Raw genomic sequence first — 20013 nt, 5'->3', positions numbered from 1 at the left:
AGCATTAGCTGCATGCGCTACATGCTGTTTGGAAATTGTGCGCTGTAGATGTGAGAGTTGTGCACAATTTACTGCTTTGCCAACGTGTATTGCAGCAAAATTTTACATCCGTGGAATCATAAAATCATTGAACGGCCTAGGCTGGGGGGGACCTTAAACATCATCCATTTCCAACCCCCCTGCTGTAGGTTAGCTGCCACCCACCAGCTCAGGCTGCCCAGGATCCCACCTAACCCGGCCTTGAATGCCTCTGGGATGGGGCACCCACAGCTTCTCTGTGCAGCTTCCAGTAAGACTCAAACTCCAAGCAGCAGGCATTACACATGTCCTTGATGTTCCTCCCTCCCTAGGATAGCACCTTACCTGCAAAAGATTGTAAGCATAGGCCAGTTTTCCCCTTCACCTCTCACACCAGCACTTAGAGAAACAACCCATGAGGGTCAGCGGAGCCAAGTGGTCCCACTGGGACAAAGCACTCAGCAGACACACAGACAGACAGTACTATGGGGACCCTGGCTCCTAAGAAGTGATCAGAGAAAGATGCTGTGCCAACAGACCAGCTTAATTGCTCCATGTGGAAGGGAGAGCAAGGCTTGCGAAAGCTGAGAGACAGAGAGCATGACAGAACTTATCTCCTCAAAGCAAGAGTGCATAAATATTGAATACATGCAGAAATCAGCTCTGCGGATGGCTCTGAGGAGAGCAGACGTGTGGCTGAGCAGGCACTTCAGAGAATACACCACAAAAGCTGAAAACACACAAAGCCAAAGGGGAATCAGTGAATAATCCTCTGGAAGGAAATCCCCAGCTTCCACCAAGCACAGGGATTAGAAGGACTTGTCTGAACCAACAAAAGCACAGGCTGCAGCAGAAGAGTGAATGTCAGTGGTTTTTCCTCAGTATCACATCCCAGCATGACAGAGGTGCATCAGTTGCAACGTTTAACTTGTGATTGTTAAACTCTCTGCAGTGTCATCCCTGTAACCACCACTTACTTCCAGAGGCCCCTACACAGCACGCTTGGAGACACAACGCCTGGTGGAATAAGACGCGTGAGCTCAGTTCACTTCTTGCCTTCCACATGAGAACTGGTCACACAATCCAGGCACAAAAGCTTCTGGAGCAGAGACAGAGAGGATTTTGTTAATCTGGATTTATGAGCTCCCCGCTATTGGCTCGGCAGTCTGGGGACAATCTGTGTCACCACGCACCTCCTCCTCTGGGAAAACAGGGGAATACAGCCAGGCAGAAAACCACAACCTTGCCCTGTACCAATGAGAAGTTACCAACTGATAAATTTGGGGAAAAGTGACTGCTTTTCACATAAGTATTTCTGGGAGGTTTTAACATTTCCTTGCAGGTGATGATGATGGAATTCATCTGGATAGAAGTTTGAGTTTTGAAGTGAAGGTTTTCTACTCAGTGACAAATAACCCAGTGAGCACAGCGGTATCTTTGTCATAAAAAAAAAGAGAAAACAAAGGTATAAAAACAAACCAGCCAAACTTTATTACTTTGGAAATACAGTCTATATCATAAAGGAAATAATTTAAATAGTTGATATTAAACAATAGCAAAGATCACTTTGCGGAGAATAAATGAGCCACGTCAGTGTATTCAGAAACTGTCTCTCAACACCGCTAGGAGCCAGGCAGCTGCTGGTGAGGGCGGACGGAGCACACTGTGTTGGTACAGTGTGGAGCTTTTGGTAGCAGATACTCACTTACTGCCGCAGCAGAGGAAGCAGCTAGCTGGCACTGGGCAGGGCGGGCTCCCAAGATTAACCCACTGGCAGGAGCAGCTCTGCTGCCAGCTGGGACACGCGGTGCAAAGCCTCACAGTGTGCTGAGCCTTCCCACATAAGCGAGGCTCTCTGGCGGTCTCCATCCCTGCAGCCCCGCTATGAGTGCTTCTTCCTCTGGATGGCCTCTGCCCTGGCAGCCAAGCTGCGGGCGCAGGCGGTCAGCGCCACGATGAGGACGCCCACCAAGAAGGTGACCAGAGGCCAGAGGAAGCAGTGCAAGAGGACGGTCTCGTCGTGGGTGCGTTTCAGCATGACGTCGTCTGGCCTGCAAAGGGAAAGAGCGTGAGCCCACCCCGCACCAATGGAAAGCATCTGGTGTAGAAGCAATAGTCATCTTATGTGCATATTTCTACCCAAAACAGCCTCAGACAGTGCACGAGGAATTCCAGGTGCAATTACAGCTCCTCTCCCAGCTATGAGTCCTGGCTGTGCTCCAGGTGAAGCAGCCCAAGGCCTAAGAACATCGCGAGGGGCCCTGTGGGGACTGGCCAGGACCTGCCCCACAAAGCTCTGCAGTGGTAGCTAACATGGCTGCGTGGTTGACATATCCATCCCCACAGGGAACAGAGAGAATGACAGAGGAGGGCAGCAAGGAGGAGGTATCTCCAGAGGCATGGGAATTCAGCCAGGCCAAGTGTCTCACAGCTCAGTGCCCACCTGCTTCCCATGAGCCTGGGAGCCGGTGTAGGTCTGTGCAGGTAGGTTATCTTCAGCCCTAGCTCTGCCTGCTTTTCCTCCATGCAGCTTATCAGAGTTATTAAGTCAGTCTCACAGCATTTGCACTTTTGGGCTGCTTTCCCAGCTCCAGCCACAGACAGGCTGTCTGATGGAAAACTATCCGCAAAGGAAGGAAGCAGAGCTTTTTCTAGTTAGGAAACACACATCGCTGGTCCCAGCTTTGTCAGACCAGCAGTGGGCTCACTCTCCTGCCCCCAGGAGCTAAGCATGGCCATGGGCAGGAACAGCCACGGTGGCTGCAGCACCTCTCCCACAATAGCTCCATCCCACCCAGAATGCAGCCCTGAGGAACCTCCTCCTGCCAGGGGAAACACAGAGAATCCCCTCTTGCTGCACCAAGAAACTAAAGGAGATGCCTGCACAATGGCAGATGCCAGCATCTCTGTTAGCAACAGTGATCGTGAGCAGCCTGGCTAGATAAAAGCTGACACTCAGCTACATGAAAATTGATCAAAAGAAACTCAGGTGTATTCAACAGCAGAGATGTGAAGTCTGCTCAGCTGAAATCCTTCAGACACATCATCAGGCACACGTGGAGACTGCAGTTTGAATAAAACAACACAGTGTGCACAGACTCACCATCTATGCAACCTTAACGGCAGCACCCAAACAGAAGTCATTTCCTGGGAGGCACATTACCGCTTACCTTCTGTTCACTGCATCGTGGCCTGTGATTAACAGAGTGCTGATTGGCCAGGAGACCATAAATAAACAACACTCGGTTCTCTCAGCTCTAAACTGGCAAATAAACTAGAAAATTGGATTCAATTAAAGAAACAAAGTGTGGCTGGGGAGAGCAAGATATCCTTCTAACTGAATCTTAAGAGATTCAGGAAAATATCTGATGTGACAGCAGTGATGGATTCCAACCCTCATTGCAGGTGGGACTGCAGCTCTTGCCACTCAGCCATTTATAAGGGTTTCCCTTTTGGAAAACAGAGGTGTGCAGTTAGTGAAGTTTCAGGGTTAGTGCTGCTTTTAGTTGTATATTATTAACATCAGTTGCAGCAGCAACTTAAGTCTTACTGTCTATAAAGTAAGAAGCTTTGTGTTCCCTGTTAACTGCTCACAGCATCTCTGCAGACAGTGCACACTGCAAAGATGTGGTACCGCTCCTACAGTGGCAGACACTGCACAACACCACCAACACAACTAAACAACCTACAGACATCTCTACCTTAACTCTGAATGCACACCTTCCCCTTTCACTGTCTAGACGAGGAAGGCAGAAATCTGTATTCGTTGTAGAAAGGCAAAACAGCATGTATTTTTAGGAGGACTTCTTGCTTAGGGTCATAGCCTTTCTGCCCCCCTGAGCAGGGCTGCCTGGACGAATGGGCACTGGGTGAAGCAGGTCTCTACCAGACCCCATGGAGCAATTACCATGCATCATACAAAGAACTGCTTGCCAGGGGTTACCAGAAAGTCATGCAGGACCAAAAATCTACAGGCATATAAATGCCTCAGTTATCATTTATTTACTACACTGTGGAATTTCTGTGATACAGCAGAAGCCACAGAAGTGAGGGTGTGGGATTGAGAAACTTTACATATATTTTTCGTATTCACAGAAGTCTGCATGTATCTTTAAGTATATGCAATCTGTGTGCACTCAGATCCCCCACAAAGGTTCACATGCCTTCAGCTTCATTACAACAAGCACTCGTTAGTGCTTTTTCCATTGCTGCAAGGCCTTGGCATGCTGCAGGCAGGGGCACCTTCCTGGCCCTCTGGCCTGAGCACAGCTCCATGAATGACATGGTGGAAGAAAGGATAGGAAACAGCAACACTATTTTCTGACCGCAGGGAATTAATTAAGAGAACTGTGCGTGTACCAAAGCAGAACAAGATTTCTATTCCACCCTACATGGATGAGAAGCCCTATGGTTACAGCACCCTTGCCTTCTGCAGAGAATTATTCCCAGGTAAACAGCCTACAGGGTATGCCCAACACCATACAGGTGGTCACTACTCACTAGTCACTACTATTTGCTCTTCAAATTTGATGTGACTTTGTGTGCAGTGCTGTGCAATAACATTGAGATGTATAAACGACACCACAGAAAAGCAATCACAGTGTGTTTTTGCTGTAGTGGATGAGCCCAGAGCTGAAGAACAATAATACCATTTAAACTGACATATGTTCCTCTGTCTATCATGAGATTGAGGGCCCTGAGCTGATAGAGATCTCTGTTTATCACTTCTTGTCATTGTGGTTGGTATCAATGAGAGCTATAACTGGAAGAAATCAGTCACAGAACCACAGAATCATGTAGGTTGGAAAAGACCATCAAGATCATAGAATCCAACCACGAACACGTCCTACCAAGTTCCACCACTAAGCCATGCCCCTTAGCGCCGTGTCCACGTGTCTTTCTTCTCCAACAAGCTGATTGGAGCATGCCCCACCAACCGACAGGAGCTGCCCAACAGTGAGCTCCACACGCAGTAACGATTCTGACAGCATTACCACACTCAGTTTCATAAAGAGGAGATGACGCCAATTCATTCCTCTAGAACTTTATTCTACCCTTTCTGTCTCACACAGACAGACAGGGAGCAGTTTGTTGCTGCACCACACAGTTCAAAAAATGCTGACAGAAGACTTGCACATTTTTCTCCTGAAGTGAACATATTTTTCCCCTCTGTTTGTATGATTCTTCTTGCTTGGCAAGTTCCATAATTATCATAGCTGCAAAAGTACACCTAAGCAAGCACCCTTAGAGTCAGCAAAACTTATCTTTCAAAGCTCATTTCTATCTCCAGAAGAAAATAGATGGTGTACACATTTCAGCTTAGACTATCTTCAAGTATCTCTGGCAGCGAGCCTTTCTTCTGCTGCATATAAATTGCTGTACAATCAAAGAAATAGCAGCACTTCAAGGCAGCCATAACATTTGGCAATAACATTTAACAATATAGGATTCAGCAAACATAAGGAAAAAGCCTTGCTGCACAATTGGCATAGAACAAATAGCAGACCTTAGGCAGCACACAACCTCTCATAACTTTGCCTCAGCCCCAGCTGCAGATGTGACATGAGAACCAGCTCACCTACCCCAGCACACCACCTGGGTATCTGCACCTGAGCATACTGCCCTAGGCTCCATTACAGGAGATAGACAAACACCTCTGGGCACCCAGCATATGTCAGGCATTTATTCTGGGTGAGACTAAAAGATCCTATTTCTCTCCACTGTCGCTAACGGCTGACTTTCACAGCATCTCACCCACTGTCTCAGATGAGTCCCATTCACGATGTCTCCTGCAGAAGATCTGAGCATCCCATGCCAGGTGAAGCCAAAGCCACTGCTCAGCTCTTGGTCAGCAGAGCAGAGCAGCCTTTTGGCTTATCCTGTGGACCAAAACTACCCCCAGTAAGGGCCAGGTCAGGTGTGATGCCACTGCACAGGGCGTCCTGAGTTACCTCCTAGCACACACCCAACCTGCAAGCTTTAGACAGTACTTAGCCCCTACCATAAGAAACCAGATTTTGCTACAAGACCTGGTGGTTCCCCCAAACAAGAGCTGGCTGGAGACAACAGACTGTTCTCCTGGGTATGCCAACCAGGCCTACAGTCTCAGCAGGGAGGGGACGACAGCCATAGCCAGAGTAAGAGAAACCTGAAGGCCTGAGGTGCCCAGCAGACTGCCCAGGGGAGTCAGGACTCTCTCTCCATGCCAGACCCCTTCGGAACTGGAAGCAAAGTCCCACAAAACCCTGTCTGACCTGGAGAACTTAATTATTTTCTTTCTTCTTCCTCTCATCTACATGGACCTGTCATCCCCATCACTGCTGTTCTCTCAGATTCCTCCAAGTGTGCCCACGCTGTGGGTACAGCCAGTTCCAGCCACCATGGCACTGTCATATCACAGCCCTCACATCACCAACAGAATAAGGCAGGCAAGAGTGCTTCCCTATCTTCCTGTTAACTGCAGGAAGGAGACTAGATGTGACTCTCTGCAAGTCACACCAGCATCGGGAGTAAAAGGAAGAATGAAACAGAAGTGATGATACTTTGAGTTACAACTTTCTACTTTCCAGGCATGTGTGAAAACCGACAGTTCTGGGAATACTTATTGAATGCATCTGATCTATTAATCCACTATGAACACAGTTTCTGAGTTGGTCTGCACTATTTACTGGTCTCTCTTTTTCTTCCAGCCCCTCATGAAAACAAGAGGGTTTCTCTCTCCCTGAATTAAATACCCAAACCAGCAATTTGCCATCAAGGCACTGAAAAAAATTAGAAGGATGCTTTTTGCCATAATACTGCATGATTTAAAGGGAACTCTCCTTAGAGCTTTGTATTTTTTACCTCAAGTGGTAAAAACGCTTTTCCATTCCCATGTAGCTTTTCAGCAATAGAGCTGTCTTACACTAAATTCCCTGCATTAAGCCTCATCACTCCATGAATGTACATACATATTGTGCACAATGAACCAAGAGATGGTTGCTATACACATATATAAGCACTTCCATCTATGCAAACGTACATTACTTACCTCAAGTGCTGGTTAAAATAGCACGTAAAGGGCTGTGAACCCACTTTCTCCTTCCAGTATTTCTGCTTGTACGTGACATTCTCAGAGTTCTCCTGATCATCTCTGGCACAGGGAGGGATGTAGGAACACTGTCAACACACGCAGCAAAACAGAGTTACTTCTGTGCTTGAGAACACCAGGCATCACTTTCTCTGCATCTTCCTCTGAATGCCAACACTACTGAAACGGGCAAAGAAAAATTAATACAGGCTCCAAGGAAAGACAACTAATCAGTAAGCCGAACTTCACTTGACTTGATAGTTACACCCTGCAGGTTCTGGAAAAGGATTTAGAAACATTCAAAAACAAAATCAAAGATTAATCGTGTTTTGTTCTGTTATCAAACCAACCTGCTGTGTAACACCTATGGGTGTTCGGTTTGTTTTGTTGTCATGATGAAGGTGGAAACAATCAAAGTATTCCAGCAAATTTCAGACAATGAGATAACTGATACCTAGCTGATATTCTTTGGCACAAAAACCATTTTCTGCCACTTTTACATGAGCAAAAAGCAGCACAGAAAGTTCAAAGCCTCACTGCAGCAGAGCAGTTCAGCGTCTGCTTCTACCATAGAGCAGTCAGCCATAGAGATGCTAGCTCCTGGCTTTGGTTATCTGCTTCAAAGCCCCGGGAGACCAAGCACAGTGTCTCCCCAACCATAGCACACTCCAGACTGGGCTTTCAGAGATACAGCTCTGGATCACTCACAACACTCAAGTCTGGTCTTTCACAAAATCACAGGATGGCTGAGGCTGGCAGGGCCCTCTGAAGGCCATCTGATCCAACCTCCCTCAAGCACAGCCACCCAGAGCAGACTGCCCAGGGCTGTGTGCCTTTGGTACACCACTCTTTCCTTCCAGCCACAGGAAATTCCACAAGAAAAAAAAAAAAAAAACAAAACAAACTGAATCCAATAGTGGCAGTATTGAAATAAGAGTGTCCAAGCACAATTCTCCTGCCACTACCAGTCGTCCATACAAGAGATCACTACAGGAGTTGTTGAACCAAGCTAAGTTATCCCCAGATAACATAAGGCACAGGCAGTAAGCCCAACTTTGCTGGTAAAACTTCCTCTGGATCCTTCAAAGACCTTCCATGTCCACCAGATAACTTAAAAATCTCTCACAAGCTGCACAATCTGCTGAAATATTCTTTATCCCCACCCTGAATTTCAAACTTAAGAACAGCTGCAGAGATCTCTTCCAAGAGAAGCCTATCAGAATGGAGAAGCAGCTAACTGTTAGAGTCTCCAAGGGCAGACTCATCAAGAGAACTTCAGTTGTTCTGTTATTTGTTTGGGGCTTTTTTTTTTTTTACAGTAGTTCCCACCCTTTTATCCTGATCTGAAAACAAACTAGATTTGCTTCCATCTCTTCTCTCTGTATCTTCATGGGAAAAAACACAAAGGAAACACAAGGAATCTTGTCATGAATCATTGGAACCTCACTGGTTGAACCTCTTGAGAAACAACGACCTAAAAGAAAGGAGTGGTCCTGTCACGGTCCCTACCTGAGGAAGAACTGTCACCACATGAATCCTGTGGGTCCCCCTGAGACATCTACTCAACCCAGTAAGGGTCCTGAGCAGCAAGCAACACCATAAGTCCAACTCCAAACTGGATTTATCACCTGCTGTACACACATTGGAGCTCGTTTGCTTCCCCAGGACGCCATCAATAGTTCTTACTAACCCAGTGTTCATGTTGGCTCCTTCCGACCCACGTAGCTGGTGAAGCTTTCTTTTCTCAGCCTCCCAAGCAAACTTCTTGGGCACTTTCCTTGATCAGCTGCATCACCCTCCAAAGCGCTGTCAGCATGAGGATAGAAGGGAACAATGATCTGGAAACATCCACTGCCATGAGCTGGTAGGTGAACCTGGGATGACCTCCAGCTTCGGCAACAGGCAGTTTCTGAAAGGTTAATTCCACAGTCCTCCCCCACAAAACACAGCGTGAAATCCTACCATCAAAACGTAACTAAATGCCAAGTGTCTGAAAGCAAGCTAGGATGCCTCGCGCTTAATTGCAGCCTAAGAAGCAACATCCATTTTCAGTGGAAGGGTCCCACCCTGTAATACTTTGATGTTTTTTCTTAAGTCTGTTACAAAGAAGTCGGAGAACAGCACTTAAGATTAGACATTCAGAATAAACCTAATGATGTGGGGAGCTTTTCATACGATCTATCAGTACATGGTGCACCTCCTACACTATATCACAGCAACAATAACATCATTATGCAATTTAAATGCAGTCTCAATTACACAGCTCAAGATCAGTACTAAGCTAATAATATTCACTCTTCAGTCAAAGCTGCTGCTTGGATAGATGACTCAGGATTCGATTCAGTAAAAGTGTCAGAGAGCAGCTAACAGGACTTCACGCTTCTAGTAAGCTTTGTGTCTGCCGTGTTTGCTACATGATGCTCCCCCACCAGTGTCTCTGCAGATGCCTGAAAAGACTCCTGGCTGTTTTGAATGCTTTGCAAGAGCGTACCATGGAGGAGGGGCAGAGGTACAAACTCCGATTTAGCTTCCTGCTTGCATTTCATACTTTCAAAGATCAGTTCTTGCCTAATCCAGTAATATTTTCATATAAAGAAGTCAGACCTGGAAATCCCTTAGGAGGGTCGTCTCAAGCCTAGAAGACATTGCCTGCATGAGGAGGCCAAGAAAATCTCGAGCACAAACAGATGCGAGGGCCCAAAACAGAAGCAAGTTGAAGACAAACCAACAGCAAAAGAAAGAGCAAACCTCTGGCCTCAGCCTCCAAGAGCCTCAGTCAAGGACGGTCTTCCTGGTGAATGGCAAACCGCAGCACGTCCTGTTTGCTGAGGACGGCAGACAGCCTGGCACTGCAGTTTGGGAAGCTCGTGGTGAAATGGATTCAGGTTAAGGACAACAGCAGGTGGGTGGCAGAGAGACCCATCTTGACTCCACCACAGGATCACATGCCAGACAAAGCCCCTACTTACCCACCCAGTGTCCCCAGGTGGGAGCGGTACCAGCATCAGGCCCCTCATCTACCCCATCCAGCAGGGCCAATGACTCACAACCACTGGAGCATCCCTGGAGGAATCCCAACCCCACCACCAAACTGCTGCACTGGCACGAAGCAGAGATCACGTCCTCCCAGTTCCACCACTCTGTCTCAAAAGTTTGATGGTAACTAGTCCCTGTTTAGCTTTGCATGTACAAATATGCTCTTGGTGCTCTGTCATTGGGAAAGTACAAGGCACCACTATTTCTGATTCCTGATGAGCTTCTCCAGACTGGTGGTGCAAGCATTCCCTCACATCTATGGCTTGTCTTCATGGCCTGAGAGTAACAAAGGGCTACCCTGACCAGCCTGCTGGCAAGGAGCAGAGGTGCATAAGCACTGACAATTACCCCCCCAGGCTCTGCGCCTGCCCCACCAGCAGCGCATTCTTCCAGAACAGGGCTTGACTGCAAGGAGAAGTCTGAAAGCAGGACAGCAGATCCCGCAGGCAGCTGGCGTGCCTTGCTATGCTATCGTACTGCCCAGCTAAACCCACAGCCCAGCCCTGCACTGCTGTGCGCGCTGGCACACGCTCCATGGAAGGCATCTTGTTCCATGGCCAGGATGTCAGCGACAAAATGACTTGGCAATTAATCCCCCTTAAGCCTTATCTCAGAGATGATTATTGCTATCAGCGCAGCTGAAGAAAGGCTACGACTGCTCTGCTGAGATTTCTTCCTCTGAGACCAAAAAAAGAAGAAGAAAAAATAAAAAAGGAAATCCACAAATCTCTCAAAGCCAAATGTAATCATGCGCCGTGCTTCATATATACGTCTCTGGATTAACTCTGACCCAGCTACATAATCTTTTAAGAGCCAAAATGAATCCTGGGCCATACAGCAATGCGATCATCCCAGGAAGAAGGAGAAAAGGAAGTCTTTTCCTGCAGCTGGAGCTCACCAGGACAGACAGATGCATTTACACGCCAGTCCACTTCATTACAGACAGTAGAATATTCTTCATCTGATGCATGGGGGTTGTTGCTGGTGGAGAGCAGCTAATGGCCCATCCAGTACAGTTCTATGCTACAACAAAAAACACGCTTCTGTCACATTGCTGCTTTAACAACAACAAAAGAGCCACCCTGGGAGGAGAAGCAGCCAAACAGAATGGAGAACACTGAGACCCTCTAAACAGAACTGTTCATGGCTTTTTCCCTCCCATCTGGGAGCTGATCAGCATGCCGTGTGCCTGACTCCATTAGCATGCGTGGGTTGCTACAGGAAGGGTTAAAGGGCTCTGCAGGTGCTTGCTCATAAATATACACTGGGCCCTAATCAGGAAACCCAGCAGCTTCCCAGCCTGTTGCTACGCCCAATCTGTTCCAGCACAAAATCCTGAGAGCTCTCAAAGAGGGCGACAGTTTAGGACACAAATCAAGAGGAGCCCATAAGTGCTTGGCCAGACAGGCTTGAATCCAGGAGAACAAAACCAAAGCACCAAACGCATCCTTCATCTCCTTTAAGAGGATGAGTTTTCCTAGCAGAATCATAGAATCATAGAATTACTCAGGTTGGAAAAGACCTTGAAGATCATCAAGTCCAACCGCAGCCTAGCCAGTAGCCTATCTCTTAAAAAACAACCACAAAACAATACCACAACAACAAACCTCTTCTAAGTCATATCCCTGAGTACCACATCCAAGCGGCTCTTAAACACATCCAGGGATGGCGATTCAACCACCTCCTTGGGGAGCCCATTCCAGTACCTAACCACCCTTTCTGTAAAGAAGTTCTTTCTAATATCCAACCTAAACTTGCCCTGGCGCAACTTGAGGCCATTTCCCCTCGTCCTGTCATAAGTCAGTAGTGAGAATAGACCTGCCCCACTCTCACTGTAAGAACCTTTCAGGTACTGGAAGACAGCAATAAGGTCTCCCCTCAGCCTCCTCTTCCTCAGACTAAACAGCCCCAGCTTCCTTAGTCTCTCCTCATAGGGCTGATTCTCCAAGCCCTTCACGAGCCTCGTTGCCCTTCTCTGGACCTGCTCCAGTACCTCCATGTCCTTCTTGTGCTGAGGTGCCCAAAACTGGACACAGTACTCGAGGTGAGGCCTCACCAATGCTGAGTACAGGGGCAGGATGACTTCCTTAGTCCTGCTCACCACACCATTCCTGATACAAGCCAGGATGCCATTGGCCTTCTTGGCCACCTGGGCACACTGCTGGCTCATATTCAGCCGACTGTCCATCAGCACACCAAGGTCCCTTTCCGTCTGGGAGCTTTCCAGCCACACCTCCCCAAGCCTGTAGGATTGCCTGGGGTTGTTATGACCAAAATGCAGGACCCGACACTTGGCCCTGTTGAAACTCATTCCATTAACCTTGGCCCATCGATCAAGTCTATCCAGGTCTCTCTGTAGTGCCCTTCTCCCCTCAGGCAGATCAACACTCCCTCCCAGCTTAGTGTCGTCTGCGAACTTACTGAGGGTGCACTCAATCCCCTCATCCAAATCATCAATGAAGATGTTAAACAGAAGCGGCCCAAGCACCGAGCCCTGGGGGACGCCACTTGTGACCGGCCGCCAACTGGATTCCACTCCATTGACCACAACTCTCTGGGCCCGGCCATCCAACCAGTTCAACCAGTTCTAGCAGGACCTACACAACTTTTATTCGCATTTCGTACTGGTGTATCGTAGTAAGGAAAAACAGTTGGGCAACGTTTCTTTCTGCGTTCTTCTCCACTCAGTTAAACTCGGTTACAACCAAAGAACACAATCATATCAAAACGACATCCTTCCCGCTCGGTCTCGGCCAGGTACAGCCATCAGCCAGCAGTACCACGGGGTGTGCAGCCCATACACAGAGAAGCCAAACGGGGTGCTGAGTTCCAACCAGGCTTCCAGAAGGGCAGAAGGTGGGCACGTGTGGAGCAGCACCTCGAGAAGGGAGAAGTTCGCAGAGCTCCCGTAGCGCCCCAGCCCCGCAGCCTCACCTCAGCTGCGCGCTGCCAACCACTCAATCCAAACCCCGTCAGATTTACCGTCCCGCTCCGCCGACTTTTCACCCAATCCTGCTACGTGCCTGCAAAGACATCGAGGGCCAAAAAGCGACACCCGGAGCCCGGGCGCGCAGCCCGACGGACGGAGCCGCACCGCTGCGGCAGCCGTGGGGACGCGGTCCGGCTGCCGGCGCTGAGCCCACCCTGACGGGGCTCCGCAACCCGATCCTGGGCTGCTCTGGGACGCGCCTCCTCCTCGCTCGGCATTAAAAGGCAGAAGGAGCGTCCGCCCTGAAGGAAGGCACGACGTCGTCCCGGCCGGCCGGAGGATGCAACTTTTCCCCCGGTTTCCTCGGGCTGCCGCAGAAGTTCATCGCCCCCGAGGAAACTCCCATTTCGGCACAGCCCTTCCCCACCCGCCGAGCGGACCCGCCCCGCGCTCACCTTGGGGTTGGTGCGGAGCTGCCGCTCGTCCTCGTGCAGCAGCGCGGGCGCGGCGGATCGGGAGGTGCGCACCAGCACCTGCAGGCAGGGGTAGCGGGCGGTGCCCCGGCAGGCGGCCCCGCACGAGAAGGTGCAGGCGAAGCGCTCGCCCAGCTGCCGCACCGCCAGCACCGTGCAGTTGGCGGCGCCGCCGCCGCCCCGCTCCTGCAGCGCCGGGCGCAGCCAGCAGCAGCCCAACCCCAGCAGCGAGAGCAGCCCGGCGGCGATGAGCAGGAAGCCCAGCCGCATGCTCTTGTCTTCCGCCTCCGTGTACTCGTAAGCCGCCCGGCCCCGCGCCATCGCCCGCCTGCCGCTCGCCGACGGGAAGGCGCTGCCATCGGCCGCGGCTCGGTGCACCCCGCCCGCTCCCCTCTCGGCCGCTCCCCCTTCCCCGCCTCCCACGGGGCCGGGGGGCGGGCGGGTAAATAAATAAAGAAACGGGTAAGTAAAAGTGCAGTCGGGAGTGAGCGGGAGGAGGGGAGTACGGAAAGAACAAATGGAATTAATAAGAAGAGCACGAGTTGAATAGGATACGAGTAGGAGAAGAGGAGGGAAAGAAGATAGGAGGAAAGAGAAACGAGTGAGAGAAAGAGGGAAGAAAGAACGGCAGAAAGAGAAGTACAGGAAATAAAAAAGGGGGAAAAAAGAAGAAAAAGGAAGAATGAAAAAAGAAAAGGAAAAATGGAAGAAAGGAGAAAAGAGGAAAAGAAAATGAAGGAAAGGGAGAGGAAAGAAAAAAAGAGGGGGAAAAGAAGAACAAAAAAGCCCGAGAAACAGGGAAGAAAAGAAAGGCAGTAAGGAGAAGAAGGAAAATAAAGAACAAGTCACGCTGGTATTAAATGAATGGCAAAATAAAAACTAAGAAGTAAATATAAAATAAAGATATACATATATATAAGCAAAATAAACCAAGCAAAATAAATTCCATTACTATCAGCTGGGGGGCGGGGGGGGGGAGGGGAAACAAACCGTATTAAAAACGAATGAGAAGATATCAACCCGGCTGACCTAATTCAGGGCTGTCCGGGGGCGGAAGGGACAGCTTGCCTGGGATTATCGGCCCAGGGATGATTTGCTGCAGGGAGGCTGCCGCAGATTAGTGCCCTGCAAGGTGTGACGCCTGCAGGGGGGCAGGCCTCTGTCTGAGACCCCAGTGCAGCACCAGCCTCAGAGCCCTCTGTTGTTACCTGCAGGCCACAGGCCAGCCAGATGATGGCCGTGAGGCGGGAATTGCTTTTAGCAGGAAGGTGTCGGCCTTTAAAAGGTAGCCTTCAGATCCAAGGGAACGCGCTCCTCTCGCAAATAAACTTGGTCGTTACCCAGCATTACACAGTGCCAAAGTGCAATAAGCAGCTGTCACGTTTTTATCCTGCAGAACAAAGTGTGACAGTTTCTGTGATGATGGCTGGGCCTGATGATACAGCAGACGAGAAGGTGCAGAAATCAATGGAAAAACAAAGACGGGAAATAATGCTTTCTTCTGGCCACGTTTTTCTTTCACTTTCCCAAACTTTTAAACATGAAGCCGATCCATAAGTTTTCCAAGCGGGATATTGAGCTGCAGTTGGCAGGAGGGCCATTAGGCACGGCCATGACATGAATGCAAATGAATGCCAGCGCTGTCCCCGGCCGGCCCTCAGGATGGCTGCCCCACAGCAGCCACTCCCAGCGCTCCATGTTTCTCTGGCACAGCACACTAACTCTGAGCTTTCTGCATAGAGCCTTCCTATTACAGAAGGGACATTTTTAGTCAGGTAGACACATTACCTGCCATAGGATCCACATTCTCCAGCCACAGTTCCCAACTACTCCCACCTTTTGCCAGCACCCCTGGCTCACCCCAGGCCACGGCGTGCAGGCTCTGTGACCTTGTGACTTGGTTTGTTCTTGCCCAGGCCCTGCACATAAAGTGCTGTCAGATGAAAATGAAGGCTAGCAGCTCACTGGGCAACACTGTAACCTTGAGAGCTGGACTTCCTTCATGCACCAAACCCTGAGCAGATGGTGGGCCTGTATTTTGCCTGGAACTGGAGGCTAATGTTTACCAGATAAACACATGCGTTTTGAAGGCCTGCACAACTATTTTTGTCAGTACTAAGCCAGTACTACAAGCCTGCTATGGTCAGTCAGAGGAGAAATGACTGCTAATGCCCAGCTTGGAGGAGAGCGAAGCTGGGTACAGAGCCTGGCTGTCACTGAAGGAAGTCATAGCCAGGAATGCTGCCATTGGGAACAACCTGGAGCAGAAAAGCTTGGGCCCAGAAAGTCAGCATGGAGGTCAGCACCTGTGCAGTGGCACCCAGCTGTCCCACTCAGGCCCTGAGGTCCCTTCCTTGCTCTGCTGCTAACACGTGGGCTTCACCTGCCGCCAGCTGTGTGGTGCCCTCCTGCTGATCACGTACATTAGGGCAGCCTGCATGGCACAGAAGGGATGCTGCCATCTGGGGTCAGGCAGAGCGCTGCAGGCCTCCCTTGCAGCAGACAGTCCGCCTGATGGAACAGGCTGGCTCTCCACAGCCACATTGGTGGGAGGGTTGCCCTGATGTCTAAGATGTGCTGAGAGGGGACGGACTGGGACGAGCCCTGTGAGGCCACACGCATTTCCTTGCAGAAGCCTGTGATGGCCACGAGGGAGCTCTTGCACAGTCTCAGCAGTAGCAAAAGGCCTTTTTGAATAACCTAAATATACATATGCGCATACACAAGAAGAAAAAAAAAGCCTTTTTGAAACCAGTGCTAGAACACTCACCAGGAAGTAAACTGGGCTTCAAAGGGCAGAAGGTGACAGCTGGCTGATAGAAACACAAACCAGAGCAGGGAAAAAAAACACCACCAAAGCAAAACAAAGTGCCCCAAAACAGAGCTGGTTCCAAAACATTCTGTAAGGTCTGCATGAGAAAGAGCATTTCCAGGACTTCCCTTTGCTCCTGATCGGGCACGTTTGACAGGCGATGCAGGATGGTGCAGACAGCAGTGAAGATCAGCCAGCTCGCTGCCGTGCTGCAGTGCGGTGCAGGGCCACCTGTTTGTTAAACCAGAGGTTGCTGAGAGAAGTCTTTCAGCAGGAAGTTGTGACATACACCTACAAACAATACTGCTGTGTTCATACCGACGTGGCAGCATGAGCTGCAAAACCCCAAGTCTCAGAAAGCAAGATCCAAGAATCAGCGCTGCTAGTTCTGCACTGTCTCGAATCAGTATGGCCCCAAACCATCGTTCGGCGTGTTTTAATGTTACTTTCAAAACATAAAAGCTCAGCTCAAAAAAGTGAAATGGTTCAAAGCGGTAAATTACTGAGGTAATTCAAACCGCAGTTTCAAAATTACTTGTCTGGCTGCGTTTCCTCTGCTCTTTTAAACATACCAGAAGCTCTCAGATTCACAGAAATGAGAGCACACGTGTTTACTGAAGGAGATGGGGAGAAAACAACAGCTACGGCGCTTTCATTCTGGAGCTACGCGAAAACAAAAACATCAGCTGTCAGTCCAGCTGAGCTGCTCGGCCTGCTCTGCATCCTTCACCAAAAGCCAGATTCTACCGGTGTACCGTTCAGGCAGCAGTAAGCATAGAGAAATACGGAGCATGGAAACATCCAGAAATCGCATGTTAGCAGCAGCAGTTGTTACAGTGAGTGACTTACAGCACTGCGCAACTGCCACACACTTCAGATCCCAACTGCGTACTTGGAAGCCCTTCTGAGTGTGGCAGAGAAACCAAGTTCTCTTCCTTTGCTCCACTCAACATCCAGCCTTTCAATCAATCCCTGGGGAATTAACTTTAAATATATAAGTTGTTTTTTTTTTTTCAGTGTTCCTTTTTAGGGTGTAAATATCTTTAAAGCACTGCCATTCAGAAGCCAAATACCTTCTCCGAGAGCTACTGCCACCTATACAGTACACAGAATTGAGTTGAGTACCATGCAGACCTCTCCACCTGCCAGCACTGCTCAGCTCAGACCAAAGATGGGTTCTGGTCTCTTACGGGTCACAGAAAGAGCCTGCCATCACATTGCAAGCATCCCCCAAAACAACGTCATGTCTGACCACAATACACAAGTGCTATATCTTAAGTTTGCACAGATTCATTTGTTTTTCTTTCCTCCATGGAATCTAAAATGGAAAGGTACAAACAGTGCTGCTTTGGGGCAGAGGGGATTTCAAACGTGGCACACAGCAGAACGATACAACCCTGCTTTCTTGTATCACACACAAGCTACACCTATGAAGCAATGGTGTGGTCAGCGGTGAATGCCAGCACGCTTCCAACTAACACTAATGGAGCCACAGTCACGTGCAAAATAGTTTTAGCCATGTGAGCATCTACAGGATTCCCTGGATTATTTGTGGATTCAATTAGGCTAATCAAGCACCTGGAGGTACTTAAGCACACGTGGCAGCGGATAGTAAAGCAGAGATTAGGCCTTGAGTGCTTTTATGGTTACTTCCAAACACGCAGGTGGCCCACGCTTACCTCCTTCCTCCGGGATGCCCCGCGCCTCAGATGGCCCCACAGGCAGGGCGGGTTGAGAGACAACTGATAGAAGAGCAGCGGTAGGTGATCACTGCAATACCACAGCTAACCCTGTTGGTGACATTCACTTTCACAGCCCTGGAAATTCAGGGGAGCGGATTTCCAAACCACCAAATGGAGCTATTTAACGATTGAAGAAATAGTTATAAACAACGTGCACCGAGGAGAGTTGACCGTTTGGTTTCACGGGCCAAATATCAAAGTACTTCTGGTTGTTTCCAAGAATGCTGGTTTGTGTCTCAGAACTTACCTTGCGTGTTGTACAACAGCGTTGTGATTATGAGAGAAAAGCACCGCAAGTAAAATTATTTCAAGTAGTTTTCTATTCTCTCTCATTTATTTATAGCAACAGTGAAAGAGATGCAAGAAAAGCCTCAGAGCTTCGCTGTTGGTATTTAAAGATCTCCAATTCAGTAAGCAGTTTGCCGCAAGTATAAATGAAGTTTCAGCTTTTCTTATGGGAAAAAAAAAGCAGCAGGGATTTTTCACTCTGATCAATCAACGTGGGATCAGCCTACAACGTGCTCCCTTGTTTTATGTATCAGACCATCTCTCCTGCTTCCACCCAGGGCACAATGGGAAATTAAAGACTTTAAAGTTTCCACGGACACATATTTAATGGCATGAAATACGAGGGAAAAGACACCTGTTATTCCCCATTCCTCAGCAGCAGCTGATAAATTTGCTAGACTCACGTGTCTGGCATGTCTGAGGCACAGCACGGCCGGATGTGACAGGATCATCACAGTAACCTGCCGGAAAACCTCCGTTTTCAATCTCAGCTCAATTGTGTTTGAACTATCATAGGTATTTAGGTAATGAGAGGCTACTTTTAGTGCAGTTCCTCTTGCTCCCCATACTGCGCCTGGCATTCATTTCCACAAGACTGGCAATGTAGAGAAAAACAAAAACCAACCAACCAACCCCAAAAGAAATAAGCTCCCAATGACCTGAAGCAGTAAATAATGTTTCAGGAAGCCTTCAAAAATGCGATGGTCACAGCAGACCAGTAGTTAAAAAAGAAAGAAAGAAGTTCACATTTATCACAGCAGTAAGCTTCTGGAAAATGTTCCTTGTTAGCATTTCAAGCTGCAGGCTCTACTACTCAGACATGTCTGCGTCCACTCTATGGAAAAGCCGCTATATGTCTCTGCTGTGTTAGTCGTCATCCAGATGATAAACAGCCCTTATTTAAGTGTGCTGTCATAATAAAAAGATGTTGATTAGCAGGTTTATGGTTTTTATGACCATCATCTTAAATTACACGTAAAAGCGTAGAATCTGAAATCACTATAAACCTGATACAGAAAAAGCAACAGTGTCACAGACGGCCCATTTCCAAGTTTAGTTCGATAAATGCCAAGAAGCTATTTTGCACTGTGTAGAAAAACAGGTTAAAAGCTAAGAAATAAGCCATAAATAAAAAGGATTGATGGACACTGTTTTTCCACTTGGATGATCTCAGGTATTCTGAAATGCTTTGTATCACCAGAGGCAGCTCAATGTGAAGTTGAGGTTGCATGGAGAGAAAGGAAACTACCCCAATGGTTCGGGTTCTTCTTCCTCCACTCTAAAGAGCTGCTGTAGTTTTTCTACAAACAGCGTGTACTCGTGTTTGCTCAAGCAGTAATGACCATCAAATGAAAAGCGTATCTATCTAAAGTGAGTAAGCATCAGTTTGGGACTAAGCTACGACCAGCTCTAAGCCACGCTTCTCACAAGTTTTCCTTCTGAGATGAGTTGACGAAGCACCTTTTTATCACGTGAACTGTGTGAAGTGTCACCCAACCCCCGGTGTTTCGTTTGTTGTTTTTTTTTAATTTTAAAACAAAACAGAAAGATTTCAAACCAAGTTGACCAAACATTTTTGGCCTACCGTGGAAAATAGGAACATCTGTTATAAAATTACTTGTCAGCAGCAAAAAGACTCTTCAAGT

General features: G+C 48.5%; 1 protein-coding gene across 1 annotated transcript; it reads right to left on the bottom strand.

The window, feature by feature from the left end:
• Positions 1–1518: 1518 nt before the first annotated feature.
• KCNMB4 (potassium calcium-activated channel subfamily M regulatory beta subunit 4) lies at positions 1519–13930 on the bottom strand. Its single transcript, XM_072356772.1, has 3 exons — positions 13508–13930; positions 7049–7176; positions 1519–2069 (listed from the first exon to the last, which is right to left on the bottom strand). The coding sequence occupies exons 1-3, from the start codon at positions 13844–13846 to the stop codon at positions 1901–1903; spliced, it is 636 nt and encodes a 211-aa protein (XP_072212873.1). The 5' UTR covers positions 13847–13930; the 3' UTR covers positions 1519–1900.
• Positions 13931–20013: the final 6083 nt, after the last annotated feature.

The sequence above is a fragment of the Excalfactoria chinensis genome, chromosome 1 (genome assembly GCF_039878825.1).
Source record: "Excalfactoria chinensis isolate bCotChi1 chromosome 1, bCotChi1.hap2, whole genome shotgun sequence".
Taxonomy (NCBI): domain Eukaryota; kingdom Metazoa; phylum Chordata; class Aves; order Galliformes; family Phasianidae; genus Excalfactoria; species Excalfactoria chinensis.
The sequence above is the reverse complement of the archived record's forward strand: the minus strand, read 5'-3'. Positions and strand labels throughout refer to the sequence as shown.